General features: G+C 52.8%; 13 protein-coding genes and 1 non-coding gene across 14 annotated transcripts; 8 read left to right on the top strand and 6 right to left on the bottom strand.

Moving 5' to 3' along the window:
* Positions 1-305: 305 nt before the first annotated feature.
* On the top strand, positions 306-1247 carry BZA70DRAFT_89234 (uncharacterized protein). Its single transcript, XM_064915513.1, has 2 exons — positions 306-900; positions 970-1247. Exons 1-2 carry the CDS (start codon positions 596-598, stop codon positions 1118-1120), a joined length of 456 nt encoding a protein of 151 aa, XP_064766031.1. The 5' UTR covers positions 306-595; the 3' UTR covers positions 1121-1247.
* Positions 1248-1258: 11 nt separating this feature from the next.
* BZA70DRAFT_284526 (Thiolase, N-terminal domain-containing protein) lies at positions 1259-3094 on the top strand. The gene is made up of 3 exons (XM_064913613.1): positions 1259-2463; positions 2518-2698; positions 2760-3094. The coding sequence occupies exons 1-3, from the start codon at positions 1449-1451 to the stop codon at positions 2803-2805; spliced, it is 1242 nt and encodes a 413-aa protein (XP_064766030.1). The 5' UTR covers positions 1259-1448; the 3' UTR covers positions 2806-3094.
* Positions 3095-3754: 660 nt separating this feature from the next.
* Positions 3755-4506, bottom strand: BZA70DRAFT_242073 (uncharacterized protein; the record flags this gene model as incomplete). Its single annotated transcript, XM_064910556.1, has 2 exons — positions 3755-3979; positions 4060-4506. 2 exons carry the CDS (start codon positions 4504-4506, stop codon positions 3755-3757), a joined length of 672 nt encoding a protein of 223 aa, XP_064766029.1.
* A 665-nt stretch (positions 4507-5171) lies between these two features.
* On the top strand, positions 5172-7141 carry BZA70DRAFT_297518 (uncharacterized protein). The gene is made up of 2 exons (XM_064914567.1): positions 5172-6459; positions 6517-7141. The coding sequence occupies exons 1-2, from the start codon at positions 5550-5552 to the stop codon at positions 6741-6743; spliced, it is 1137 nt and encodes a 378-aa protein (XP_064766028.1). The 5' UTR covers positions 5172-5549; the 3' UTR covers positions 6744-7141.
* Positions 7142-7198: 57 nt separating this feature from the next.
* Positions 7199-8039, top strand: BZA70DRAFT_284519 (uncharacterized protein). Its single transcript, XM_064913612.1, has 3 exons — positions 7199-7413; positions 7514-7587; positions 7710-8039. Exons 1-3 carry the CDS (start codon positions 7317-7319, stop codon positions 7743-7745), a joined length of 207 nt encoding a protein of 68 aa, XP_064766027.1. The 5' UTR covers positions 7199-7316; the 3' UTR covers positions 7746-8039.
* Positions 8040-8485: 446 nt separating this feature from the next.
* Positions 8486-10622, bottom strand: BZA70DRAFT_284516 (WD40-repeat-containing domain protein). The gene is made up of 4 exons (XM_064913611.1): positions 10182-10622; positions 9999-10115; positions 8782-9945; positions 8486-8719 (listed from the first exon to the last, which is right to left on the bottom strand). Exons 1-4 carry the CDS (start codon positions 10299-10301, stop codon positions 8627-8629), a joined length of 1494 nt encoding a protein of 497 aa, XP_064766026.1. The 5' UTR covers positions 10302-10622; the 3' UTR covers positions 8486-8626.
* Positions 10623-11458: 836 nt separating this feature from the next.
* BZA70DRAFT_t91 lies at positions 11459-11540 on the bottom strand. Its single transcript has one exon. It is a non-coding gene; the product is annotated as a tRNA-Ser (tRNA).
* Positions 11541-11690: 150 nt separating this feature from the next.
* Positions 11691-12924, top strand: BZA70DRAFT_284510 (uncharacterized protein). The gene is made up of 6 exons (XM_064913610.1): positions 11691-11832; positions 11956-12020; positions 12101-12129; positions 12185-12316; positions 12404-12574; positions 12635-12924. Exons 1-6 carry the CDS (start codon positions 11826-11828, stop codon positions 12813-12815), a joined length of 585 nt encoding a protein of 194 aa, XP_064766025.1. The 5' UTR covers positions 11691-11825; the 3' UTR covers positions 12816-12924.
* Positions 12925-13060: 136 nt separating this feature from the next.
* BZA70DRAFT_226701 (putative mRNA splicing protein) lies at positions 13061-14188 on the bottom strand (the record flags this gene model as incomplete). Its single annotated transcript, XM_064910219.1, has 1 exon — positions 13061-14188. A coding segment is annotated over one exon (1128 nt), but the record flags the coding sequence as incomplete, so codon positions are not given.
* Positions 14189-15138: 950 nt separating this feature from the next.
* BZA70DRAFT_291794 (membrane fusion mating protein FIG1) lies at positions 15139-15906 on the top strand (the record flags this gene model as incomplete). Its single annotated transcript, XM_064914332.1, has 1 exon — positions 15139-15906. The coding sequence occupies one exon, from the start codon at positions 15139-15141 to the stop codon at positions 15904-15906; it is 768 nt and encodes a 255-aa protein (XP_064766023.1).
* Positions 15812-17148, bottom strand: BZA70DRAFT_89071 (uncharacterized protein). The gene has a single exon (XM_064915512.1). It carries the CDS (start codon positions 17028-17030, stop codon positions 16068-16070), a length of 963 nt encoding a protein of 320 aa, XP_064766022.1. The 5' UTR covers positions 17031-17148; the 3' UTR covers positions 15812-16067.
* Positions 17149-17950: 802 nt separating this feature from the next.
* Positions 17951-19854, top strand: BZA70DRAFT_89051 (uncharacterized protein). Its single transcript, XM_064915511.1, has one exon. It carries the CDS (start codon positions 18350-18352, stop codon positions 19667-19669), a length of 1320 nt encoding a protein of 439 aa, XP_064766021.1. The 5' UTR covers positions 17951-18349; the 3' UTR covers positions 19670-19854.
* A 1191-nt stretch (positions 19855-21045) lies between these two features.
* Positions 21046-23202, top strand: BZA70DRAFT_88841 (Rad51 variant). The gene is made up of 8 exons (XM_064915509.1): positions 21046-21243; positions 21319-21434; positions 21495-21571; positions 21628-21695; positions 21749-21951; positions 22018-22226; positions 22316-22356; positions 22977-23202. Exons 2-8 carry the CDS (start codon positions 21342-21344, stop codon positions 23099-23101), a joined length of 816 nt encoding a protein of 271 aa, XP_064766020.1. The 5' UTR covers positions 21046-21243; positions 21319-21341; the 3' UTR covers positions 23102-23202.
* On the bottom strand, positions 23095-25945 carry BZA70DRAFT_284495 (uncharacterized protein). The gene is made up of 2 exons (XM_064913609.1): positions 25083-25945; positions 23095-25028 (listed from the first exon to the last, which is right to left on the bottom strand). Exons 1-2 carry the CDS (start codon positions 25833-25835, stop codon positions 23304-23306), a joined length of 2478 nt encoding a protein of 825 aa, XP_064766019.1. The 5' UTR covers positions 25836-25945; the 3' UTR covers positions 23095-23303.
* Between the last annotated feature and the right edge of the window lie 34 nt (positions 25946-25979).

The following is a 25979-nucleotide window of genomic DNA, read 5'->3' as shown; positions in this document are numbered from 1 at the left end:
TCTCGAAGCTTTCGGATTCCAGCCACCGTTCTCCGCTCTTCTTTCCTTCCTCTCATCCAGAACCTGCTCAGTTCACCATTTACGTCCACCAAACAGTCTAATTGACCAGTCTGCACTCACAATGACTTTTGTTACTATCGCCACTGTATGTCTCTCTGTGGGTTGTTGTCGGGCGGGAGCAGCGCGGCAGGCTTATCTCCGCGGCAGCGTCTCGGCTGCCCCTCACCTTGGTTCTGCTAAGCTGACTGTTGTGATTCTAGATGCACCCCGCCGAGGGCAAGCGTGATGCCGTATGTTTTATCGAAAGAAGATGATTGATGTGGATCGAGTGGATGGGATCGATTGGGTGCTGGGTGGTGACAAGTGGACTGACAATTAGTACTCAACAGGTCTACGAGGTTCTCAAGCCCGAGGAGAAGTTTGTCTACGACAACGAGGGCGACTTCAACTCTGCCTACTTTTTCTCGTCGTCGCTCGAGAGCAACGATATCATCGGCATTGAGATGTATGTCCTCCTACAAGTTCTTCAATCACACTGCGGTGCTAACAGCCATCATCCAGCTACGACACCAAAGACGACCTCCTCAACAAGCACATGAAGTCTCCCGGCTTTGAAGTCTTCGCCGCCGGCGCGACCCCCCTCTTCGCCAAGCCGTTCGACCTCGCAGACTACGAGCCCGCCAACATCGGCTTCCTCACGCGTCCCGGCGTCGGCCGCGAGTTCATCAAGGACTCGATCGTGCTCTCGGTCGAGTTCGAGCTCAAGCCCGGCACGCGCGATCGCTTCTTGGCTGATGCGGAGGTGTTGGCGGCGGATGTGCTTGCTAACGAGCCGAACTGCCTTAGCTACTACTACATGAAGTCGCTTGATAACCCGGACAAGGTCGGCATCTTTGAGAGGTACATAATCTTATTTATTGTGCTTTAATTACAGGCAGTGCAGAGCAGGATAGATACTAACATCCGCAGATACAAAACCCGCCACGACATTGACGTCGTGCACCGCGGCGCGGAGGTGTTTAAGAAGATCTTTGGCGGGTTCGAGAAGGACGGTATTCTCGTCAAGCGATCGATTATCGAGTGCACCGACTCTGGCGTTGGCTTCTTGGAGCGTGCTTAGATGTGCTCTTTGCTTGATGTTTGATGTTGCTGATAGCATAGCAGAGGCAGAGATGCTTAGATAATATGAATAAGAGAAGAGTATTATGAATTGATGTAGATGTAGATGCACATAGTCTACAGTCTAGACAGAATATATAAGCTCTTACATAATCATCATCGGGTAAGGGTACCAGAAATGTGGGGAGCGGGAAGGTGACTAAATAGGACTCAGCATCCGACGACGCGAGATCCGAGCAGACGAGGCCGCAGCCTAAAAGAACTTGTTCTCGTCCTTTGTCTGCTCTTCCCCGGTCAATTCCGCCTCCAAACCACCTCAATCACATACAATGGCCACCAAAGGACTGGCAAACATCCTCACGAAGAAGGCGAGCGACGTCGTCATCGTCTCCGCCCTGCGCACGCCCTTCACAAGAGCGATCCGCGGCGGCCTCGCAAACATGTATCCCGAGGAACTGCTGGCCTCTGTTCTCAAGGCCACCGTCGACCGCACCGGCATCAACCCCGCCGAGGTCAACGACGTGCTCACCGGTGCTGTTCTGCAGACGCTCGGCGGCCAGAAGGCCTCCGCGACCGCGATCAAGTCCGTCGGGTTCCCGTACACGACCACCTCCGGAACCGTCAACAGACAGTGCTCGTCCTCCGCGCAGGCGGCCTCCTTCATCGCGGGCGCGATCAAGGCCGGCTCGGTTGACGTCGGTATTGCTGCTGGTGTGGAGTCGATGACGATGGACTACTTCCCGCACCGCGGCATCCCCACGCGCGTGTCCGAGGCGCTCATCAAGGACCCCGGCGAGGCGCAGGACGTGCTGATGCCGATGGGCATCACTTCCGAGAACGTCGCGACCGAGTTTGGCATCTCGCGCGAGGACCAGGACGCGTTTGCGGCCGTGAGTCACGCAAAAGCCGCGGACGCGTGGGCGTCGGGGTTCTTTGACGACGAGGTTATCTCGGTGACGGCGCGGAAGGTGTACAACGAGAAGAAGGGCGAGAAGCCGCCCGAGGACGGCTCGGTCGAGTGGGTTACGATCTCGAAAGACGACGGCGTGCGCGCGGGCACCACTGCCGAGAGTCTTGCGAAGCTCAAGCCCGTCTTTTCAGAGACCGGAACCACCACCGCCGGCAACTCTTCGCAGATCTCGGACGGCGCGTCGGCGGTGTTGCTCATGTCGCGCGCGAAGGCGGACGCGCTCGGGTTGAAGCCGATTGGAAAGTTTGTCGCGAGCGTTACTGCGGGTGTGCCGGCGCGGTTGATGGGAATCGCGCCTGCGTTTGCTGTGCCCAAGCTTTTGGACTTGAGCGGTCTGTCGGTCGGAGATATCGACATCTTTGAGCTTAACGAGGGTGAGTCCATTCTTCCTGCTTCTTTTCTTACTTATTACTTACGAGAAGTCACAGCATTTGCGAGCCAGTCGCTGTACTGCATCCGCAACCTCGGCGTCGACACCGCGAAGCTCAACACCGGCGGCGGTGCGATCGCCATCGGCCATCCTCTCGGAGCCACCGGCGGCCGCTGCGTGGCCACGCTGCTGAATGGTCTCGGCAAGACCGGTGGTAAGCTTGGTGTTGTCTCCATGTGGTATGTATTCTTGAGTTGGTTTGTCTTGATAAGTAGTGAAGGTGCTAATGATATTCTATAGTGCGTCCACTGGACAGGGCTACGCTGGTCTGTTTGCGGCCGAGTAAACGAGCAAAAGACCGTCATAAATCATTCTTAGTTACTTGTTTTATTGTTCATTTGCATTTAGCAGTATGTAGGTATGTATGTAGCCGCGAATCGAATAAAAGTCAGGAAGTGAATTAGTTCGAAAGCAATAGTAGTAGTGTGGAGTCGGAAAAATCCGGGGCGGGAATGAGACGAGGATGAGCGCGGGGCACGCGATCGCCTGTTCCGGGGTAGACCGGGCAGAGCAGACGTATAAGATGTCCGTTGTTGTTGCTGTTTGAAAAGTCGTAGATTTTGTTTACTGTAGAATATTCTGATGAGAAGTACGAGAAGTAGAAACGAACCTGCTCGCGGTTCAGGTGCTGGCTGCTGGAGAAGGCCGGTTGGGCGTCGGGAAGCTGAGTCGGCTGCCTGGCGCGGAGGTATAAAACTACATAATCCAACGGTCTCGCTCTCTGTCTCGTCGATAACCTCTTACTTCTTGTTTCTTTTATACCCAGATGATTTCTCCTTTTTCAGATGATGATTTCATGACTGTTTGTGAGGAGAAGAAGGATTTGTGGACTACTTTGTGGTTTGAAGTGTTGAGGACTGACTGACTTGACTTACTGATACCGATACAAATGCAGATACCCTCACTAGTTCAACATTCTACGATTTACAAAGTGTCTGGCAGACATGCTGTGTCTCGAAGTCTCAGCTGGACTGCGGACAACTGCACAGCCAGATCTGCTTACAGGACTTCTTCACCAAGTGCTCAAGAGCGCTGCTACTCAGATCATACTGTCAGCGACATAACAAGACTTTGATATTTATATATATGTACAAGAACCCATAACTAAGCAGCAGAATGAAGAAAGCACACAGAAACAAAGGAATACACAAATCACATCATTTAATACAACATGCCTTGAAAAATTTGTATCATAAGAAGAAATCAAGATATATATGGGAGAAAGAAGAAAGAGTCTACAGGGAAAGCGCCTCTCTGAAATAGATGACGGCAAAGACGAGGAACGCGCCGCCGCCGGCGAGGGTGATGGTGCGGAGGGAGATTTTGGAAGCAAGCAGTTTGCCGCCGATGACGGCAGCAAGGGTGCAGAGGCCGTGGCCGACGATGGCGCCGAGGATGACGAACCAGTAGTCCTGGCCGGCGGCCATGGCGATGGTTGCGATTTGCGATCGGTCGCCCCACTGAGAACATGTTAGTACTTGCTGTGAAAATGTGCACAAAGTGCAGTTGGCAGGTGGCAAAGAAAGAGAATGATACATACCTCACCGAGGAAGGTCATGACAAAGGTCTGGATCCAGACAGGAGAAAAGAAAAGAGCGGCGAGGTTGGCGACGCCGGAGAACTTGCCAGACTTCTGGCGATGGTGTTTCTCACCGGCCTCGAGAGCAGCGGCCGAGGACTCGAGATCCTTTTGGACGAGCTCTTCCTCGACCTCGTGCATCTCCTCCTCGACACCCGCGTTCTTGTCCATGTTGTAGCCCTCGATGAGGAGACGGATGCCAAAGACGATGAAGAGGATGGCGGCGAGGTAGGAGGTGTATTTCTTGGGGATGAGCTGGGGCACGGCGTGGCCGAGGAGGGCGGAGAGGATGGTCATGACGACGAGGGCGGCGAAGGCACCGGAGAAGACGACGGTGCGCGGGTTCTTCATGGCCATGATGGCAGCGATGAGGAAGGTCTTGTCGCCGATCTCAGAAAAGACAATCATCATGAACGACATGGCGAAGGACTTGTAGACGGCCATTATGGACTCGGCCGAGGTGCCGAAGGCGTTTGCGACGGCAGGGGCGGCGGCCGCGATGGCGCGCTCCATTTCGGGGTCGGGGGAGTCTGCCGGGTTGACTGTGGAGGAGTGATGTTAGAGAGAAGAAGTAGCAATAGAATACAGACAAACAAGTATAAACATACGGGGACGGTCTAAAGGAGAGCCTTCAGAGATGGCAGTCGAGATGGAGTCAGCGGCGACGACAGCGACACAGCCGGCGGCCAGCAGAAGGGTTATAAACGCGCGAGCGGGCATCTTTCTCTGGTCTTAGTCTCTTTCCGATCCTTTCTTCCTGTTTGTCTTATTTGGCTCAAGCTTTTTCCTTCGCGACGGGCAAAACGGGGGCTCGAACTGGTTCTGGTCTGGCGCTGCCCGCGAACGAACCGCCAAAACAGCAAAAATCTGTGCGGCGAGGCAGCAGCAGCACAGCCACGAGCACTGCCGCATGTGGCGGTGCGCAGTCCACGCGGCGCGGAGCAGCGCTGCGAGTGGCCGGGCGGCATCGCGGCCCACCCGCCTGCGCTCCACGCCCCCTGCGCCGCCTCTCCGGTTCGCTGGTGTTAAGCATTTGAGCGAGCGCTATTTCCGCTTGGCTCTGCTTCATTTCCGCTCAGCTTCGTCTGCGTCTGGGCTCTGCGGTGCTGGGCAGGCAGAGCATCTGGACTGTGGAGAGCCGCATGGGAGGCGGCTGTGGTGTAAGCAGCGGGGCCTGTGTTGATAGCAACCTCCTCGACCTGACTGACTGACTCTTGACTTTGACTTGACTCTGGCTCTGTGTCTGCGGTTGCAATTCAATTGCTTCTGCTCTGCTGATCCACTGATCTACTGCTCTTCTTCTTGATATAAAACACACAAATCACCACAACGATGCCATAGCACCGCTCTAACTCCCCCACCACCTCTCTCTTTATGGCCTAACCGTCAAACAACCTCGCTCCTCCACACTACTTCTCTTCACCACCACCCTCCCTCGACGACCGCGGACCATGTTTACTGTCCGGCCAACTTCCTACGGCGGCCGCGGCTGCTTCGCGACCGCGCCCATCGCGGAGGGCACAGTCGTCCACCGCGCGCCCGCGCCCTTCACCTCCGCCGTCAACCGCGACTTTCGCAAAGAAGTCTGCGCATACTGCTTCCACTACGACCTCGGGCGCACGATGAAAGTCCGTTTTCCGCGCGCAAGTCTCTGGTTCTGCTCGGACGACTGCCGCGCGAACTGGGTCGCTCACGAGGACGACGTCTGTCGCGGGCTTGTCTCGGACGTGCTCGAGCGGATCGACAACGCGGTCGCGAAAGCGCGCAAGACAATGCAGCTCGGTCGCGGCATCGCCGAGCCGTCGGCCGAGTACGACGTCGACTACGTGCCCGACGACGTCATCCTCGACGGATCGCCCGAGAGCGCGGACGAGATCGAGCAGGTCTGGCAGACGATTGCGCAGCGCATCGAGCCTGCGGCACCGGCGGCGAGTAATCCGCTGAAGAATCCGTTGCTTAAAGTCCGGTTGCTCGCGCTCGAGGAGATCGAATGGGACTCTGCGCGTCTTGTCGCTGTTGCTCTTGTCCGGAAGTACTTGGAGGAGGAGGAGGAATCCACAGCTGCCGAGAGTAGAAAACTACCAGACCACTTCCTCTGGAGCAAATTCTACAGCCTCGAATCCCACGAGGTCGATCTGCTCGCGCGCGTGCCTGCCCTTCTCGAATCGCACGTCCGTGTGTTTTTGTTCCTGCTCGCAGTCATGCCGCCTGCTTTACTCCCCCACGTCACGATCGCAAACGTGCGCGCCGTCGTCTCGCGCGAGGCCGCGAACGCGTTCGGCATCTGGCAGCTGCCACTCAGTTCAGAGTCGGAGTTTCTTGGCTCTGCCATTTTTCCTTCCGGCTCTTATTTCAACCACAGTGAGTTCCCTTCTTTTACAGAGAGAGCATTAGTGAGCTACGGCTAATATACAGCAGGCTGCGAACCAAACGTCGCGAAATCAAGAGTAGGCAGATCAATGCACTTCACGACTACCCGCGACATTGCCCCGGATGAGGAACTCTGCATTAGCTACGGCATGATGCTCGACCAGCCTGTTGACTCCCGCCGCGAGACGTTGAAAGAGCAGTGGTATTTCGACTGTGGATGCGTGCGGTGTGCTCGAGAGTTGGCTGAGGCTAATAGTTCTAATTCCAGTGGTTGATCTCTGGTGGTATCTACTTTTTTTTTGGATACATATTCTGTATATAGTCATTCATCGTCACTTGCTTCTTCATCTGGTTTTGGAAATACCTTGGAAAATTGTTTTCTTTTAGTTTTGGCGCACGCATCTATTCAAGATTGTTTTATTTTTCATCGTTTGTTTTTGGTTTTTTGACTTGCCTTCCTGCCTTTCTGCCTTTTGAGGCTTGATTTGAGTACACACCGTGTCTCCACTTCACCTTTTCCTTTGTTTTACGAGCCTGCCCTCTTTCATCTTCATTAAAGAGAAAGAATACCACATGATTAGAAACTGTATATAAATAAAATATTCGTTACAATAGCAAATAGCAAAAATTGCAGTTGATAAGGAAATCGCCACAAACCCCTCACATCATCAAGCGCGTGCCAGGCTGGCATCATCTCGACCTCGACACCTTCGAGACCCGGAAAACCTACTCTCGAAAGCCACCGACGACCCACAGCACCGCACGCAATCCGAGTCCGTGTATATACAACGAAATACCCCGAACGAATATTCACAAAGGAGAATAAAAGTACAAAAGAAGAAAGCGCAATGGCCGACTCTGTTCAGAAAATCACCGAGTACCCGCAGGAGTTCTTGAAGGAAGGCGTGACTTTTGTTAACCGCTGCGCGAAGCCTAGCAAGAAGGGTATGTCTATTGTCATTGCATTTGTTTTACTGCTCTATGTTTCTGATACGTGAGTGTACGATTTGATGAAGAAGTATGGGTTGCTGACGAGTAAGTGTAGAGTACATCAAAATCATCCAGACCGTCGGTATGGGCTTCGTCGTCATGGGCGCGATTGGATACCTCGTCAAGCTTGTAAGTCCCCCTTTTGTCCTTTCCATCTTCTATTCTCGCTGAATAGATACGGTGTTGTGCTAGAGATTTCGCGATTTGGTTAGATAAGGGAGAAAGTGAGGGCTAACTTTTATCGCGCATAGATCCATATTCCTATCCGACACCTGATTACCGTTTAAATTAGTTTATGAAAAATACAGAATGCAAGAAAACAAAGATACAAAGGTGTGCAAGTTTTGCAAAGTAATGAACCAGAGACGACGCAGAAAACAGAGAGATTAATGCCAGAATGATTGTTTATCGTCCATCCACCTCCTCGTCCATTTAACATTCCTTGTTCTCATGACTTATCCATCCTCTTTATCATTCATAATTCCTTTTGTTTCTGGTTTAATTGTCTAATCTGCTAAATTCATCCACGATTTATATCTCACCCTCTTCCTCTCCACTACCTTCTTGCGCTGGCTGGCCCGTCAAGAAATCAATACTCTCAAAACGTCCTATCTTATCATTCGTAAGTGCGGTGAAGAGATATCTTGGATTGTAGCTTTGTCTGTTTCCGGTGACTGTCAGAGCGCGGTGTTGTAGTTTCTCGCCCGCTCGTAAATCATTCCTTCCCCAAGTTTAATAAGTTTAATTATCATTTTATCAGATTCAACGCTTGTAACGTTACTTCTGCACAGGAATAAGACCAAGTCACCGAATGCATACCCTGCTCCCGCTACATCTCCACACTGCCTATCCCGCACATCCACCGATCGTCTACACGTAATAAATAGATAGAGATGAGATTACTATAACAAACCAGACAAACGCAGCCAACTCACACCACCACACCATTACACCCAATAAGAAAAAAAAATCACAATGAATAAAAGAAGAAAAGTGGAAAACGAAGAAAGAAATGAGGGGGGGGGGGGGGGGGGGGGGGGGGATGAAATTCATGCAACTCGTGAACGCAGAGACGTGACTGATACCTCATACCTCTGCATAAGCATCTATAAAATTCCAATCTTCGCGCTGTGCTTTGTTTGATGCACTGCTAAATCTGGAAAATGAATTAAAAGTAGTCGTAAGAGCCGTCGTAGTATGTCTCGCCATAGTCTGGGATGCTAGCCGCTTGCATCACGGCATTATCTTCGCCCTCGAGCGTCTATTCATTTAAAACACATTAGCCTCACATTCAACACCATATTTAAACAAAGTCAAACTTACGTCGCCCGTGCGATCCCGCCACCTGTGCAGCATAACGCTGCCCTCCTCGTTCGAGAACCCGTCCCAGGAAGACGTCGCGATGATTGGCAAATACGGATGCCACGACGCGTCGCGCACGCACGGCGCCGCAGACTGATGCCGATTGAACCCCCGAACCGAAGGCCCCGATGGCTCGCCCTGCAACCGCGCGTTCAGCGTCTGCACGACTTGTCCGTCGAGCGACCAGATGTGCACTTTGCCGTTCGACGAACCCGAGTAGACGTACTGACTTCCTGTCGCCGAGGCCGGGCCAAAGTGGCACCGAATCAGGGTCCGCAGAACGTGATGTCCCGCGTAGGTCATCACGCTGCAGTCTCGGGGATGGCGCGTGCCGACCGGGCGCGGGAATCGCTGGTAGCGGTAGTCGAACTGCGAGCTGTAGTTGCGGTTCGCCATGCCGCTGAACTCGCTCGACGACATGAGCTTGCGGATGTCCCACAGCTTCATGGTCTGGTCCTTGCCGTTCGAGAGCAGGTACCGCCCGTCTTTCTTCGAGTCGATGTAGGTGATGCCTTCGACGTGGCCAAGCAGCACGCCGGCTTCCTGCTTGTATCCCATACTTCGCCGGTCCCACACCTTGATCACCTGGTCGTCCGAGCCGCTGTAGAGAATATTCCCGGACTCGTCGCCAAAGCACACCGCGTTAACTTCATCCTCGTGGCCCGTCAGCCGCAGGATCGTCTTCTTGGTCTCGATGTCGTAGACATACAAACAGCAGTTATTCGCGCCCGCCACGATCTCTCGCCCGTCGGCCGAAAACCGCAGCGACCAGATACCAAACCCGCGATGGATATTATCGAGCCCCTCGCCGAAATCAAGCGCCTCCTGCCCGCCTTCGTCGTCGGGACTCGTGCTCGCCAGGTGCACCGTCGGGGCTATACTGCTGTAGGCAATGAACCGGTTATCGTTCGACAGCGACGCATCCGTCACCGTCCACCGCGCCATCTCGACGTGCACGGTCTTGTACAGTTTCCAGGGGAAGTCGTGGTTGCTGGTGTCGAACATGCGGACTTTGAAGTCCTGCGAGGCTGTGAAGAAGAAACTGCCGTCTTCGGAGAATTGGCCGCTGTAATTGCGGGCAAGGAATGGGATGTAGGAGCGGTCGACGGCATGCGGTATCATGTTCTGAGAAGTTAGATGGTGGGACAAATCATGATCTCAAAACACAGCAGACGTACTTTAGTGAAGGTAGATGGCGGGTATTTGACATATGACATTTCTCGCCGAAACAGGCGATCTCCAAAAGTGCGGGGATACCGTCTCCGGCTCTTGAGCTCATGCTCTTTCGGCTCGACCTACACAATCTAGTCAGCACCCGCAGTAGACTCTGAAATTCACAAAAATCGACAAGGAAGACATACGTAGCCAAATTCTCCATTATTGGCAAGTTCGGCACCGATCGGGTTCGGCACGTCGTCGAGAAGCGTAGGACCCTGCGAGTGCGGTCGGACTGCAGAGAGGAATTCAGCAAGGGACATCATATTTGCAGATTGTAGAGATAGGGAAAGATTAGCAGATCAGACGGCGTGCTCCTTCCCTCCAGATTTGTGGTTTGTCGATGATCGGTGCTGGTTTAGGCGATACAGCTGGAGAGCTGTGGGCGCCGATAATGCAGCAATTAATCTAGACCCGCGGCTGTGGTGATCCGCACGCACCGGCAGTGTCTTGACAATAGATAGTCTGTTTGCAAGTTGCAGACAGTACAGAATCGACAACAAGAGCAGAGTCTTCTCTCAGCGCAAAAGCGACGACTGCGATGCGGTGCAGATAAGCGGATCCGGGGCAATCGGGTTGGGTGATTGCTGGGAGGAATGGGAAGAGGAAGGAGCAGGGTCTGAGTGCTATTATGGGGAGCGATAAGCGGGCGTTTACTTACTTCTGTAGACCGGTCGACGGGCCTGATCTCTGCCGGCCGGTTCACTGTCGTCGTTGTCTTCCATGTCTTCGTCGTCGTCGTAGTCGTCATCGTCGTCGTCGTCATCGTCGTCGTCGTTCTCGGTGTAGTCCCCGTCCTCGTCGTCTTCGAAGAACTCCTGGTATCTGATAACCTCCTCAAAGTCGATCACATCGTCGTCGTCGAGGTCGACCTCGTCAATACCTTCGCCGTCCACGTCCTCGTCAAAGTCGGTGTGTTCCTCGTTAGTCTCGCCGTGATACGACCCGTCGGCTTCGTCGTCTTCGTCGTCCTCGTCGTCGCCAAACAGGTCCTGCAAGTGCACGACAATCCGCATCGCGCTCCGCCGATTACCTTCCCTCCAGTTCTCGTCTCCGTCCTCCATATTGTTGAGCGAACAGTCAATCGATCCGGTGTATGAAAACCTGCACCTGCAGCGAGAATTGTAGTAAATTGTCCGAGCGATGGGAGTAGAAGTAGCGAGCGAGGCGAGGTCTCTATCAATCGCGAAACCCTGACCGAAGCCGAAAGTGCGTTAAAGTGAACGGGCCCAAAGTGAAAGTCGGAGACGACCAATTGTGGGGATCAGCTTCCGATACTCGATTAATTCCGCGCCTACTCTACTTTGCACTTTATGCTTGATTTTTATTCTTACAAATAGGAACTAGCTATTTGTTTTCGACAGCTAAACTACAATCAAATATAAAAAAAAGTAGAGCAATAAAAAACAAAAAAAAAAGATGGCGACGCCGGCAGGACTCGAACCTGCGCTCCCAGAGGGAAAGAGATTTCTAATCTCTCGCCTTAACCGCTCGGCCACAGCGCCTTAATTGAAGTTTTTCAGTCGCCCTGACACTCGACAGCTGCTTTCAGTTTACCCTAACCTGCTGTTTTTGCTGTATTCTTACTAAGCTCTGACGTGAAGAGCATGTAGGGTTATACAAACAGCAGTCACGCAGCAACAAATTTGCTAACAAAATAGGACGAGGTCGAATTAGGGTTACGACGACGACCACAACGGAGGTCTGAGAGTATCTCGAATTCAGCAACGCTCCTTTTCCCGTTCAAACTTGTATCTCGACAACTTTCAACAGCAAGTCCTTGTCACAAAATGCCTCGTATGTCGTCCTTTTGTTGTCGCTCGTGGAGCCTTCGAATGTCTTTGAATCAGTTGTTTTGTTGAATTTGGAAGATCGAGGAGCGCTGGCTGCGGTGTGGATGATTGCTAAATCGTGATATAGGCGCCCCTTCTACCTACTCGAAGACCTACCAGGTCCCCAAGCGTCCCTATGAACTTGCCCGTTTGGTAAATACACCTTGTGATTTGAACGAAAAGGAGAGGATTCGAGGAGGAAGTGGACAAGTTACTTACTTTGACTTATATAGGACGCTGAGCTGAAGCTTGCCGGTGAATAGTACGTTTGATTACTTACCTGCTCTGTGCGGAACAAAGTGCTAACAAATCTATAGCGGTCTCAAGAACAAGAAGGAGATCTACAGAATTGGACTCCAGCTGTCCAAGATCCGAAGAGCTGCTCGTGACCTTTTGACTCGTGATGAGAAGGACCCCAAGCGTCTGTTCGAGGGTAACGCCCTTATTCGGTATGTCCCTCACATCTATATTATTGGCTAGATTGCCTTTAAGGATGAATAGAATGAAGAGTCCTAATTCTCTTTTTTTATATATAGTCGTCTCGTCCGCATCGGTGTCCTTAGCGAGGACAAGATGAGACTCGATTACGTGTTGGCGCTCAAGATTGAGGATTTCTTGGAGCGGAGACTCCAGACCCAGGTCTTCAAGCTCGGCCTGGCCAAGAGCATTCACCACGCCCGTGTTTTGATCAGACAGAGACACGTTCGGTGAGTAGTTCTTATATTTTTCCTGAGCAATAGAAGGAGATCTAACATAGTATGATATAGTGTCGGAAAGCAGATTGTGAACGTTCCTTCGTTCATGGTTCGTTTGGACTCGCAGAAGCACATTGACTTTGCTCTTACTTCGCCTTACGGAGGTGGCCGTCCTGGACGTGTGCAGCGCAAGCGTGCTGCTGCTGCTGCCGGTGGAGACGAGGAGGAGGCTGAGGAGGAGGATGACGAGTAAATCTGAAGTCTAAAATAAAAAGTGTGTCTGTATATTGAGAAGAGTTCTTCTGGAATAAAAGCATGTATGTTCTAGGATTGTGCCAATAAAGTAATGATTATAGGATAAGTTATGATTGTAGATAAGTATGATTATAGGATAAGTAATGAGTATAGGATGCAGAGAATTGTACAGATGAAGATGAAGTGAAGATGAAGTGAAGATGAAGTGAAGATGAAGAAGATACACTATAAAACCTTTTGAGTGGCAGCTTCAATACCGTCACGACCAGTACAATAAGACTGCTTCATAGTAGAATGACAACAGGCATATCCCCATTGAAAGTCATGCCACCAAGACCCCCAAACGGTCGAGTGATTTCCGGGATGGATGTCTTCAGGGTACTGTGATTTCGGTGTCGTACTTGCTTTCCCCTTGACGAGTTTCCCCTCGGGCGTGTATTCCTTGTAGTCGTCGTCGGGCAAGACTTTTAGTTCTTGAGGTAAGTCTTTCAAGTACTCCTGCCCGCCGTATTTGTCGAGCAGCTGTTTTTTCGCTTTCTCGTTTTTCTCTGCCGATTCCAGATCAAGTTTCCGCTTCAAAATCGCGCCCTCGGTCGGATTCGCTTGTAAATGCACATTCGCCTGACCCTTCTCGGCAACCTCCCACGCAAACTGCTTCATCTCCTCAAACTGCTTCGCCTCGTCGCCCGTCTGCCGCACGAAATCGTCGTCGGCGGAAATGATGCCTTCTGCGCCGATCAGTTGTCGGGATTTCGGGTTGTAGCGAGTATCTGGCGCGTCGAGTTTCTTGAGGTACTTTGCGACGTCCTCGCGCAGGCGGACTGAGCGACTTCCTACCCGAGCGCCTTCTTCGTCGCGGTCTTCTTTTGTAGTGTCGTCGTCGTCGTCGTCGTCGTCGTCGAGATCATCGCCTTTTTCCGCGGCAAGGGCTTGTTTTCGAAGTTCTTCTACCCGCTGATACTGCTCAATCACCTTCGCGTGCTCAGCAGCATCGTACCCGTTCCACCGATCGCGCTTCGAGTCCCACGTCATCGGCACGTCCTGGATCAGATCGTCGGCCTGGATATCCTGCCCTGTCCATTTCGCGCCGACTTTCCGCGGCCGCTCCATGCAGTCTTTTGTCTTGTGCGTTATCGCGCCGCAGTTTTCGCACGCGCCCTTGCGATACTTTGTCGCCGCGGGACCCGCGCGCACGCCGCGCTTATACCACACGTCTTTCAGATCGGCTTCTTTCTTGTCGCGGTCCTCGCGCAGCCGCTGGTGCCGCAGGGAGGCTTCGCCGGACTGGTCGATGTACCATGGTGCTTTGGAGATGAATTGCGGGATGTAGGGGTTTATTTCCTTGCCGTCGGCGTCGATTTCGATGGGCACGTCTTTGTCTTTGCCGCGGCGGCTGCGGGAGAGGAGGGAGTCTTGGGAGGGGAGGGAGGAGGGGTCGGCGGGGGTGCCGCTGAAGGTGTTGAATTTGAAGGCGGGGGGGTCTTGGTCCGGCATGGTGGAGAGAGCTGAGGGAGCTGCTGAGATGAGATGAGAGAGGAGGGAAGGAAGTGGGAGATGGGAGAGGTGCTAACAGGTCATCGCGGGGTTTGTGGAGGTGGAGTATTAAGTTTAGAGAGTAGGAAGTAGAGCAGGAAGAGAGAATAGAAGAACTAACAAGAACTAACAAGGGACTAACAAGAGACTAAGAGCTAAGAAGAAGCTGAGAATAGAGGAAGAGGCTGGGGGGAGGCTGGGAGGGTGGGTGGTGGTGAAGAGGAGGGCGGGTGGAGGAGGCGGGAAGAGCAGGGAAGAGGTTTGGAGAGAAGCAGGCGAGTAATCAAATGCCCCTTTTGAGAAGTTGATGAGAGAGAGGAAGAGAAGAAGAGAATAGTAGGAGAGAGGAAGAGAAGAAGAGAAGAAGAAGAAGAGAAGAAGAGAATAAGAGAATAAGAAGAAGATGGTTATACTGTTCTGTTATTCTATTCTATAACTGCTGTTTATTACTACTACTACTCCTATGCATTATAGAGAAATCTCTGCCAACACACTACCTTCACTCTATCCAGACTGTTTATATATTGCTGCATCCACCGCTTTATTGATTTGCTGTCATGGCAACCACTAATTACACCCACCCAGCCATCTCTTTGCTTTCTTTTTATCCTTTCCTCCTCCGCCTCTGTTCTTCTTCTGACCTATTTCTTTCTTATCTGCTTCGTCCTTATTCTTGTATTCAGCCCCAATCCGCTCCTTCTGACCCTTCTATATCTTCTCTTCTTCGCCCGGTCTATGGCTCGCGTCGAATTTGTGGGTACGTCTTCTCCCTCATCTCTACTCTCACCATGTCCTCCCTCCTCCGCTACAGACCCTCTGACCGCCTCTACTTCATAGGTCTAACCTTCATCCGACCACGACATGTCTTCCTCCTCCTCCTCCTCGTCTCCGTCGTCCTGTCCGCGCTCATGCTAGCAGGCTGCTCCTCCTCCTCTGGCGTCATGCCAAACATCTACCTCATGCACATGGGCTACAACGGCGGGATCGTCTACCAAACATCCGGCTCGTCCGTCGTCAACTCCGACATCAGTCTCACGCTGGGGAATATCGTCGGCCAGTCCGCGCTCGAGCTCAGGATCGGCTATTTCGCAATGTGCATGCGCTCTTCCTCTTCTGATTCCTGGCTATGCAATCAAAACGCATCCACGCTCGCCGCGCAGCTCTCCTCAAGCGACGATCCGCTCAACCTCATCCACGCCGCTGACTCCTTCCGCAGCAAAATCGTCTTCCCATACCTCCTCCTCATCGCCGCCGCCCTCTCCTTCATCGTCTTCATCCTCATCCTGCCCTTCCCGCCCCTCCTCAAATCAGCCTCGACAGCACTCTGCTTCCTCGCCTGCATCCTCGTCCTTGTCTCTGTGCTCTGGCAACATACTTCCTCCGTCGCAGCAGGCGTGCTCGCAGTCAACGTCGGCAACGGCACCGTGTTTGCGGGGGTGGGCGTCACAGCTATGATCATGGGGTGGCTGTCGTTTGGGATGCTGACGGTTACGGTTATTGGGATTTACTACTTTGTGGTGATAAATCAGATGGTGGTTACGAAGATTGAGGGGTAGTTGTGTGTTGCTATGTTACTTGCATGATTATATAAATATATTGAGTACTCTGGATAGTGAGAGGGTATAGAAGGGTATAGCGTTATCAGCACAGAACAGCAATAACGATCGAATCGAAGGCAGCAGTCGATAAAAATACAGAACACACAGAAAGACACAGACTAGAACACAGCATCAGTCATCACCACATCTCCATCTGTATCCATGCTCTCCACCCGAGTCGCTCCCTCTGCGCTCGTCAACTCCTCTTTCTCTTCCTCTGTCGCTGTAGTTATTTCCCTCTCACTCTCGCTCTCTTGCTCTGCATCTACGGGGGAAGTGGTCGAGACACTCAAATTCCACGCTTTGAACGCGGTGGTTAATCGCCCGATGCCAAAAATCGACAAATCGCCAATCTCGTCCGCGTCCACATTCTGCTGCTCTTCTCTCTCTGCAGCAAGAGGAGAAAGACGCTCGCGTTGGTAGACGTCGTCGAAAGTATCCGAATTCAGACTCAGCACTCTGGCCACGTCAGAGTCAATCGCGGCGTCCATATCTGCCAGCATCCGCGCGTGTTCGTCGGGGACTGGAACATGGACTTGACCTGGCTTCTGAGAAGAAGAGCAAGGAATAGAAGTAGAAACAGCGCGGTTATACTCCTCCACCGCTGCAGAGAACTCAGGACCATCGACGTCCATCGGCTCGCAAGCAGGCGTCTCAACCGCGTCTGCAAAGTCAGGCGGTCTGGGCAGGACCTTTGCTAGCACCGCGTCATCAGCAGCGGGAGAAGGGTGTCTTGCGGGGAGGAAGTATACTTGAGCCGGGTAGGGCGGCGAGAGTTCGCCGGACGAGGAGGCGGGGGAGGAGGATGAGCGGTCGGGAGGGTCTGCGGCGGTGATGAGGTAGGTCCGTGCTCGCGGCGCGGGGTCGAACTCTGTCTGTCGCGGTCGGTGGTGGTGGCAGCGGGGGGGTTGTTCTAGGAGAGATGAGTGTGAGAGAGATGAGTATAGAGAGAAGAGAGGGAGGGGAGGAAAAGTAGATACGGGCGAATAAGATGCAGTCGACGAGGTGCTGGCGGTGACGTTGATGTTGACGGTGTCGATGAAGTTGACGTTGGTCGTGGCAGCAGTCGCAGCAGGGATCATCGTAGACAGAGTCGTAGTGGTCGGGAGAGGAGAGGGAGGAGGGGGGAGGTGGAGAGGAGAGGGGGGAGGGAGAGGTGAAGGGAGAGGAAAAAGCGGAGGAGGCCGGGCCTGAGCCTGAGCCAGAGGCCGGGCCAGAAACAGAGGCAGAGGAGGACGGTGCACTGTCGGGTGTTTTCGGTGAGGTTGCTGCCATAGTGCTAGTACACTTTGGTATCGAATCGAGGAGTGGTGGGGAGATGAGAGAGAGGAAGAGAGAGGAGGTTTGGTATCGGGCGGAGGTAAACAAAGGTTGTATTAAGGGGCCAGTGTCGGTACACTACTATACTCTATCTGCTCTAGTCTATCTACTCTATATGATATATATCTACTCTATTCATATCATATCTCTCAACTCTGTGACAATAACCGAGTGGCAAGAGAAGAGCGAAGAGAGTAATTTATTAGACGCAAGATTGGCAATCATGACGCGATATTTATCGGTGGTAGTGACTATGATAGAGACAGTAGACTGTAGACTGTAGACAGTGGACTGCAGCCAGTTCTGCGTGCAGTCAGAGAGTGTAGATACACAACTACTCTCTCTTCTCTACTTCACTCTACTTATATCTTCTATTCTATCTACATCTCTACTCATAATATAAACAACAACAACAACAACAACAACAACAGATCGATAAGACGAGTCACGATAGGATGTGATGGTCAGAGCTGCGACGAGGCTGATCTGAGTTCGCACTAACAAAACCCTAAACACGAAGGTCTCAAACTGCGCGCTGCTTATCGGCTTATCGTCGGGTTGTGTTAGAGTAGGAGGAGTAGAGTAGTAGTAGGAGAGTAATAGTAATAGAAGAAGTAGATGCTGTTGTGTTTGTATGAAGAGTATTCTCTGCTGTTATTCAACCTCTATTTCACTCGTGGCGGTGGCCTTTGCTATAGCTTAGCTGAGCTCCGACCATCTTCCCTTCTTCTCTTCCACCCTCCTATCTGCTCTCCGGCTATCGGTCTTCCTCAACTGCTTCTCATACTCAATAGCAATAAATACATCTACTAAATATACAATAAGCAATCTGTAATAAACATATATTCACTTCTATAACCCCTTCTCTCCTCTCGTCCACTCGAATTAAGGCCGCGCACGGACGCAGGAACCGGTGGGTCCGTCCGCCTGTCGGTCGTTGGCTCGGGCGGGTCGACGCACTTCCGCTTATCTTTGCTCCTCCTCCTCCTCCTCCTCTTCCTCATATCATCTTCCTCTCTTCCTCTACTCTACCCTACTCTACTCCTCATCACAACATCGCTATTACTCTACTATCATCACCATGCTGGAAGACTCTTCCTTCCTCTACTCTGACCTCCACCTCCTCCTCCCCGACCCAAAACACTTCCCTCCCGACTCCGACCCTGATCTATCTCCTCGCTCGACCGCCCTCTCCCTCAAACCCGATCACCCGCTCGACCCCAATTCCCTCTACCACCACTTCTTCTCCCCCTCCGCCGACATCCCCCTCGACCTCTTCAACCCCGACTCCCTCCTCTTCTCCTCCTCCTCCCACTCCACCGCCTCCTCCACTCCCTCCTCCTCCTCCTCCTCCGCCTGGTCCCCCACCCTCCTCGACCACCAACCCCTCCCCTCCATCCACTCCTCCTCCTGGCCAGTCATCCCCGACGTCTCCACAAAAGCCATCTGCGACGCCTGGTCGACCTCCGTGAACTCCTCCGCCACATCCATCTCCCCTTCCTCCATCTACCAATCCACCCCCGACCTCTCCCGCAGAGACACCGTCTCCAGCATCGCCACCACCACTACCTCCACCGCCGACACCTACGAACCCAAGCGCTCGCTCTCCGACGTTCCCGACTTCTCTATCTTCCTCGCCGAAGGCCCTTTCGCGCCCAAACACGACCTCACCTACTTTCCCGCCGACCGGCATCTCCAACTCAACTTCCACTCCGAGTCCCTTCCCGTCTCCCCCCATGACATCCCTCACGACATTCCCCACGACCTCTCCCATTTCCAAGACCACTCCTCCGTCTCCTCCGCCTCCTCCTCCTCCTCCTCATCTACATCATCCTCCTCCGTCTCCACCACCTCCACTCCCCCCGCGTTCGAGCACATGTCAATCCCGCTCTCGACCGGAATAATCAACGTCTCCGTCCCCCACCCGGAACTCGACGACCCCAACGAACCCCACATCCAGCAATTCCCGCTTCCTCTCCCGGAAATGCCCCGCAAGCACTCCCAGAACCGCACCTACCGCTGCCGCCACTGCCTCCAACTCTTCACCTCCTCCACCGACCTCAAAGCCCACGTGCTCTCCCTCCCCGACGCCACCCTCGCCCAGCGCCCGTACAAGTGCGCGGACGAGGCCTGCGACTGGCACGTCATTGGCTTCCACCGCAACAACGACTGCACCCGGCACTTTCGCCAGGTGCACGGCGTCAGGGAGTTTGTCTGTCGCTGGCAGGGCGTGCGGGATTGTCGCACGCACAGGTTCGTTACCGCCTGGTTGCGCAATCGGCATGAGCGCACGGTGCATGCTATGGAGCTTGATAAGCCGGATGCGGAGGAGGAGGAGGCCGAGGCGGAGATGGAGAAGAAGATGAAGAAGAATGCGGCGAAGAGGAAGCGTAAAACGTGAGCTTGTATATTTCTTTGCTTTTTGTTTATGTTGTTTTTAATTTTTCATGATGTTTTGGGTGTCTTCTGGTTTGCTTTTTTGTTCTTTTTGTGCTTTTGTCCTTCTCGTGCTTTTGTTTTGTTTTGTTTTTGCGTAATTACTTTGGCGATGATACATTATACGAATACACAGTCCTATTTTCAAACTATCATCCTGACAATCTCTAATCCTATCATTCTTCCCCTCAAAATAAATCAAAAAAAAATGTCATCAAGTGGAATGTACTTGTACTCGTACATGTACCAAACTGTCGTTGACGACAATGTGAATCTCGATTCAAAAAGAGATAAATAAATTCCCAGATGTGGTAAGAAGGCTTGTTCTTCTCCGTCCGTGCGTCGCGGATTTATATCGACGATTTTTATAAAAAAACAGAGAGGATTTCTGCGTGGGATGATAAGTTTTTGCAGTGGAATATATTTAGTGAGATGAAAATAAGTGGAATAAATTACGAGGGGTGTGTTTATAGTCTGGATATCAGTGTATCGAAACATCATCTTCCAAAGACGAAGCTTGAGAAGCTGAAATTCGGAGATGCAGCGTGAGGAGGATATACCGCAGCATCGACGAGTGTATCGAGTATCTTTGTGTTTGGAATGTATATGTAGTATGAAAAGGAGGAAAAGAGTGAATGTGGAGGTGACGGTGGAGATGGAGAAGGTGTCTAGGACGGAAGTAGTATTTTACGAGGTTTGGAGGATGTAGATTTTACCGCAGCGGGAATCAAAGAAAAAAAATTGATGACTTTTAGGAAGAATTAGATAGCAGATACACTAGAGAAAAACAGTAGAAATATATTAAACCACAACAGAAAAAAACTAGAGGAATACTGAAAAAGAGATAGGCATGGAAACACCTACTCGCAGCAATATCAAATCACGGATCCATCACGATCTCATATCGCTTACGCCCTCACATCGACAAACGGTGTCTCTACCCTTCTCCTGTCATGCATTTTTTTTACCTACACAGAACATAGATAGATAGATGAGTTATCCTCAATCTGAGCGTTGGGTTAAGGAGACGTGGTGCTGGTTTGCTTTTAGCCGCGGGGGGCGTACGTGGAGTGTGCTTTCGCGTCCTGATGAACGCAGATGTTGGTATGATTTGTCTTAATGAGTGTTCGGACTCGGCTCTTTGTGTTTAGAGGTGAGTGAAGGGTGACTTCGGTGGAAGGCTGTATGTGCTGTGTTGATCTTGATCTGGTAGCGTAGTCAAATCAAGAAGCACTGCACACTCACCACTCCACCGCCAATTCCAACACCGCGACAAACATAAACCAAAACACCCCCAAACAATCCAACAACCCCTCCCCCCCCCCCCCCCCCCCCCCCCCCCAAACGCACCTACAAACACCAAAACCACAACAGAAACGACCACAAACACAGTCAACCAACTAAACAACAAAAACACGCTCCCGACAACCAAACCTACAAGTTGCAAACCACGTGACTTGGAGTCACTCACGCGTCAAGCGCCGCGGGCGGTTTGTTTATGCTTTGCTTTCTGCTGCTGCTGCGGTTGCGCATATTTGTGTTTGTTTCGCCACTTTTGTGTTGTTGTTTGTATACTGCACTGCATACAAGAAGAATATTTATAAGAATATTTAGAGGATTATCTGGAACTATCTGAGATGATGACATCCGACGCTGATAGCACCGCGCACGAAGAGTATCCCCCGGACGAAGGCATCATGGGTGGTCCCACGCCTCTCGCGAGTCTCGAGGTGAGCACGCCGTGGTTCTGACAATAAAGAGAGAGAGGCTAACGACAAGGGCGTGGATAGGGAGGTGGAATCACTGCTTCTGATTTGCGCAAGGTGCTCGAGGCTGGGTTTAATACTGTCGAGTCGATCGCGTACACGTATGTCTACACTGTCTGTTCTTTTGTGTAGGCCAGTGGGATTCTGATGGGTTTAGACCGAAACGTCAATTACTTGCCATCAAAGGCATCTCTGAAGCAAAAGCAGACCGTCTTCTCGCAGAAGGTACCTCCTCTCCCTTCCTCCATCTCTCTTTACCAATGACTAACCCCCCGCAGCTTCGAAGATGGTCCCGATGGGCTTCACGACCGCGACAGAATACCACCAGCGCCGGAGCGAGTTGATTTCAATCACCACCGGCTCGAAGAACCTCGACACGCTTCTCGCCGGCGGCATCGAGACCGGTTCGATCACCGAGGTGTTTGGCGAGTTTCGGACGGGAAAGTCGCAGCTCTGTCACACGCTCGCTGTTACCTGTCAGGTATGTATTTCTTAGTGAGTGCGGGAATGAGGGAATGAGGGAGAGGCGGCTGACGTGTTGGGGTAGTTACCGATCGATATGGGTGGTGGAGAAGGCAAGTGTTTGTATATCGACACAGAGGGCACGTTCAGACCCGTCAGACTTCTTTCTATCGCTCAACGGTTCGGTCTTAACGGCCAGGAAGTTCTCGACAATGTTGCCTACGCTAGAGCGTATAACGCCGATCACCAGCTCCAGCTTCTGAACCAAGCTGCCTCTCTTATGGCAAACTCCAGGTCCGTACCCTCCTTCCTTTCTTTTTCTTCTCTTATTCTCCTCCCCCCCCCCCCCCCCCCCCCCCCCAGAAACTAACAACAACAACCAGATTCTCAATCCTAATAGTCGACAGCATAATGGCTCTCTACCGCACCGACTTCAGCGGCCGCGGCGAGCTCTCGGCGCGCCAGATGCACGTCGCAAAGTTCCTGCGCACGCTGCAGCGGCTCGCGGACGAGTTTGGCATCGCGGTCCTCATCACGAATCAGGTCGTCGCGCAGGTCGACGGGATGGCGAGCATGTATAATCCTGATCCTAAGAAACCTATTGGTGGTGTACGTCTTTTTCCTATCCTCCCCTTCTTTTTCTTCAGAACGAGCTAACGAAAGATGTTGTGTGTGTGCAGAACATCCTCGCACACTCCTCAACGACACGATTATCCCTCAAAAAAGGCCGCGCAGAGCAACGCATCTGCAAAATCTACGACTCGCCGTGCCTGCCGGAGTCAGACTGCGTTTTCACTATCAACGAGGACGGGATTGGTGATCCGAAGGAGGAGGAGGAGTAATGTTGTTTGACGTGTTTGTGGTGGTGGTGGTGGTGGTGTATCGATGTGTGGTTTTGCTTGTTCTCTCCTTCATTTCCTCGCGTTCTCTATCTCTCTCTTTATTTTCGCCGTTTTTGCTTGAATCCGCACATCGCGCCAGACCAGAAGTTGTACGATACCTTGCTACTCTTTTGTTTTTCTTTCTCCGTTGTGTTTGCAATCCACCGTCCTCACGCTTCGAGCACAACCTGGCGTGCGCGTGGAAGCACTTATTTTGCTGTCGTTGTATGTACTTGTAGTTATATAGCAGGCGCGAATAAACCGGTAAACTCTACGATGATTCTATAGTCGTGTATGTATGTGGTATATATGTATATCAACAACTATGCAAAACAAAACTAACAAACGCAACGCTTTTGAAGATTACAAACTATGTCAAACAACTACTCTTCCTCTTCTCTCTCGGTTTCTATTGTATATTCATACCCTGACCCATAAACGCCCTTCTCTCTCTCTCTCTTCCTTTCTCTTTTTAGTTTACTGTAGAAGACTACAAGGGAATCCCCGTAAACTCATCATACCCCAGCGTCAGGTTAATATTCTGCAAACACTGCGTCGCCGCGCCTTTTAGCAAGTTATCAATCGTCGCGACCACCACCGCGCGCGGCTGCGCAGAGTGCACGCCAAACCCGCCCACCGCGACGCCGTGCTTGCCCGAGATCTCTTTGACCAGCGGGATCTCGCTCGACACGGAAATCAGCCGCTCGCCCGCGTATTTTTCCTCGTACAGAGTCTTGATGTCGCGCGCGGTCAGGCGCTGGGAGAGAGGGACCGAGATCGTCAGCGTGATGCCTTGGAACCATTGCGCGACGTGGGGGATGAAGGACACGGGGGTGCCGAGGTGGGTTGAGATCTCGCGCTCGTGGATGTGGTCGGTGAGTGCGTAGGGGATCAGGTTGTCGCTCAGCACGTTGATGTCGTTCTTCGGCGACGGCTTCGTGCCTGCGCCAGAGTATCCCGACACGCCAAAGATCGTAGGCTGGCCGTCGACGAACGGGACCAGCGGCGCAAGTCCGATCTGCGACCCCGTCGCGTAGCAGCCCGGGTTCGCGACCCGCTTCGACCGCGCAATCTGCTCGCGGTCGCCGAGCTCGGGCAGTCCGTACGCCCACGTGTTGTCAAACCTATAGTCCGCGCTCAAATCGACAATCACGCCCTTGCCGCTCTCGACGGCCTCGATCGCGGCCACAAAGGGCTTGCAGACTCCGTTCGGCAGCGCCATCACCCACGCGTCAACCTCGCCTTCTTCCTCGATCCGCTTGACGTCCTCGGCCTGCAGGTTGGAGTACTTCAGGCTCGACTTGGTGTAGTCGGCCACATCCTTGCCGTTCAGCTCGCGCGAGGACACGTACGCGAGCTCGAGGTTCGGGTGTCCGTTGATCAGGTCGATCAGCGCTTTGCCGGTGTATCCGCGCGCGCCAATCAGCGCGACTTTTGAGGTCTTGCTGGTCGTCGCGTAGCCTCTCTGTGCACCGAGCGGCGATCGCACGGACGAGAGCAGACTAGGACGAGCGGTTGAGTACAGCCGTTTCTGCTGCACCGGGAATCTGCGCGACGACGACGATTTCGTGGGCTGCTCGGCACCTGTCGAAGCCGAAAACTCACGAATCATCTCGGCGATCTTGTCGGGCGAGTCGACGCCATACCAAAACAGGATCTGGCCGTCATGCACAAACGAGCCATCGGCGCGGTCAAAGAACCACGACGACCGCTCGTCGTCTTCGAACGCCGTCCACTTGAGCGACGGGTTCGCGGCCTGCACGACCGACCACACGTTCTCGGTCACGTTGTTTTGCCAGCCATCTCTGGACGCGACGAATTTGTCAAGAAGAGGGATTCCGTCCTCGCACGCCTCGACGATCGCGAGGACCTCGAACGGCTCGTCGGCGTACGCGGTGAACTTGATGGTCTCGAGCTTGCGCACGTAGGCTTTAACTGCCTCGCCGTCGTTCTTAAACACCGGATGCTTCGCGAGCGTGGACGCGAGCGAGTCGCCGGGGAACTCGGCGACAGAGTTGCGCGTCAGCAGCTTGTATCCTCTGCGGATCATGGTGCCGGCGCCGGAGTCGGTGAAGAGCTCTTTCTGCAGGTCGCCGGTGGAGATGATTGCGACCGAGGACGAGCGCGGGAGCTGCATGAGGAGGTCGTGGATCTCTTTGATTTTGAGCTTGGTGCCGTACTTGACCCAGGGCTGCTTCATCAGTCCTTCGTATTCCTATACCTCCAGTTAGCGATGAGCACGCAATGATCTAGATATAAAGCTGCTTACCTCGTCCAAGTTGATAACAGAGATCTTCTCGCCAGTCTCGCCGTGCATCAAACCGCCCTTCTCGTTAAGATAGACAATCTTCAGAGGCTGGATAACTCTAGCGAGCTCGCCGGCGGCGACGTCAGCGTTGACGTTCAAGATCTGGCCGTCCTCGGTTTCGGCCAAACTGGTGAGGATCGGGAGCGCACCGGCGCGGATGCTGGCCTCGATAGGCGCCTTGTCGACCTTGTTGATCTTGCCAACCAGCTGGTACTTGTCCTTGTCGAGATACTCCGCCGTGAAGACACCGCCGGTGATGGGTCTTGCGCGCACGCCTTGTTTCTCGAGCGCATCGACGAGCTTGAGGTTTTGCTCCAAAAAGCAGCGGCGCACGACGCTCATCGTCTTTGGATCGGTGATGCGGATTCCGTCAATGTAATCAGGCTCGACGCCCTCTGCCTCGAGGATCTCGTTGATCTGCGGCCCGGTTCCATGAAGCACGATCGGGAACAATCCCACATGATTAAGAAACGCGAGCGACGACGCCAGCTCCTCGAGGTTCTGCGTGATGATCGCGCCGCCGACCTTGATGACCGCAAACTGCTGCGAGTCGACGGAGGTGAAGTAGCGGAGATACTGCTCGACCTCCCGCTTCGAACCGATGTTGCTCAGCAATTGAACGACCGTCGACCGCGTCGAGTTGTGTCGGCGGAAGCTGCTGCTCACCGCCCGGAGCACATGGCTGGTCTTTAAACACGCCCGTCGGACAATCATCTTTGTTCTTCTAGTTGCTTCTGTACTGAAATAGAAAAAGAACAAGCGCGAGGCCACGACAGTTCTTTATATGGAAGTTTTTTTCTTTCTCGCTGCCAGTCGAGTCGAGGCCCCCGGAATCTTTAAACAAGAAAAAAAAAAAAA

Source organism: Myxozyma melibiosi, assembly GCF_037950935.1.
Source record: "Myxozyma melibiosi strain Phaff 52-87 chromosome Unknown BZA70scaffold_14, whole genome shotgun sequence".
In the NCBI taxonomy this organism is placed as follows: Eukaryota; Fungi; Ascomycota; class Lipomycetes; order Lipomycetales; family Lipomycetaceae; genus Myxozyma; species Myxozyma melibiosi.
The sequence above is the reverse complement of the archived record's forward strand: the minus strand, read 5'-3'. Positions and strand labels throughout refer to the sequence as shown.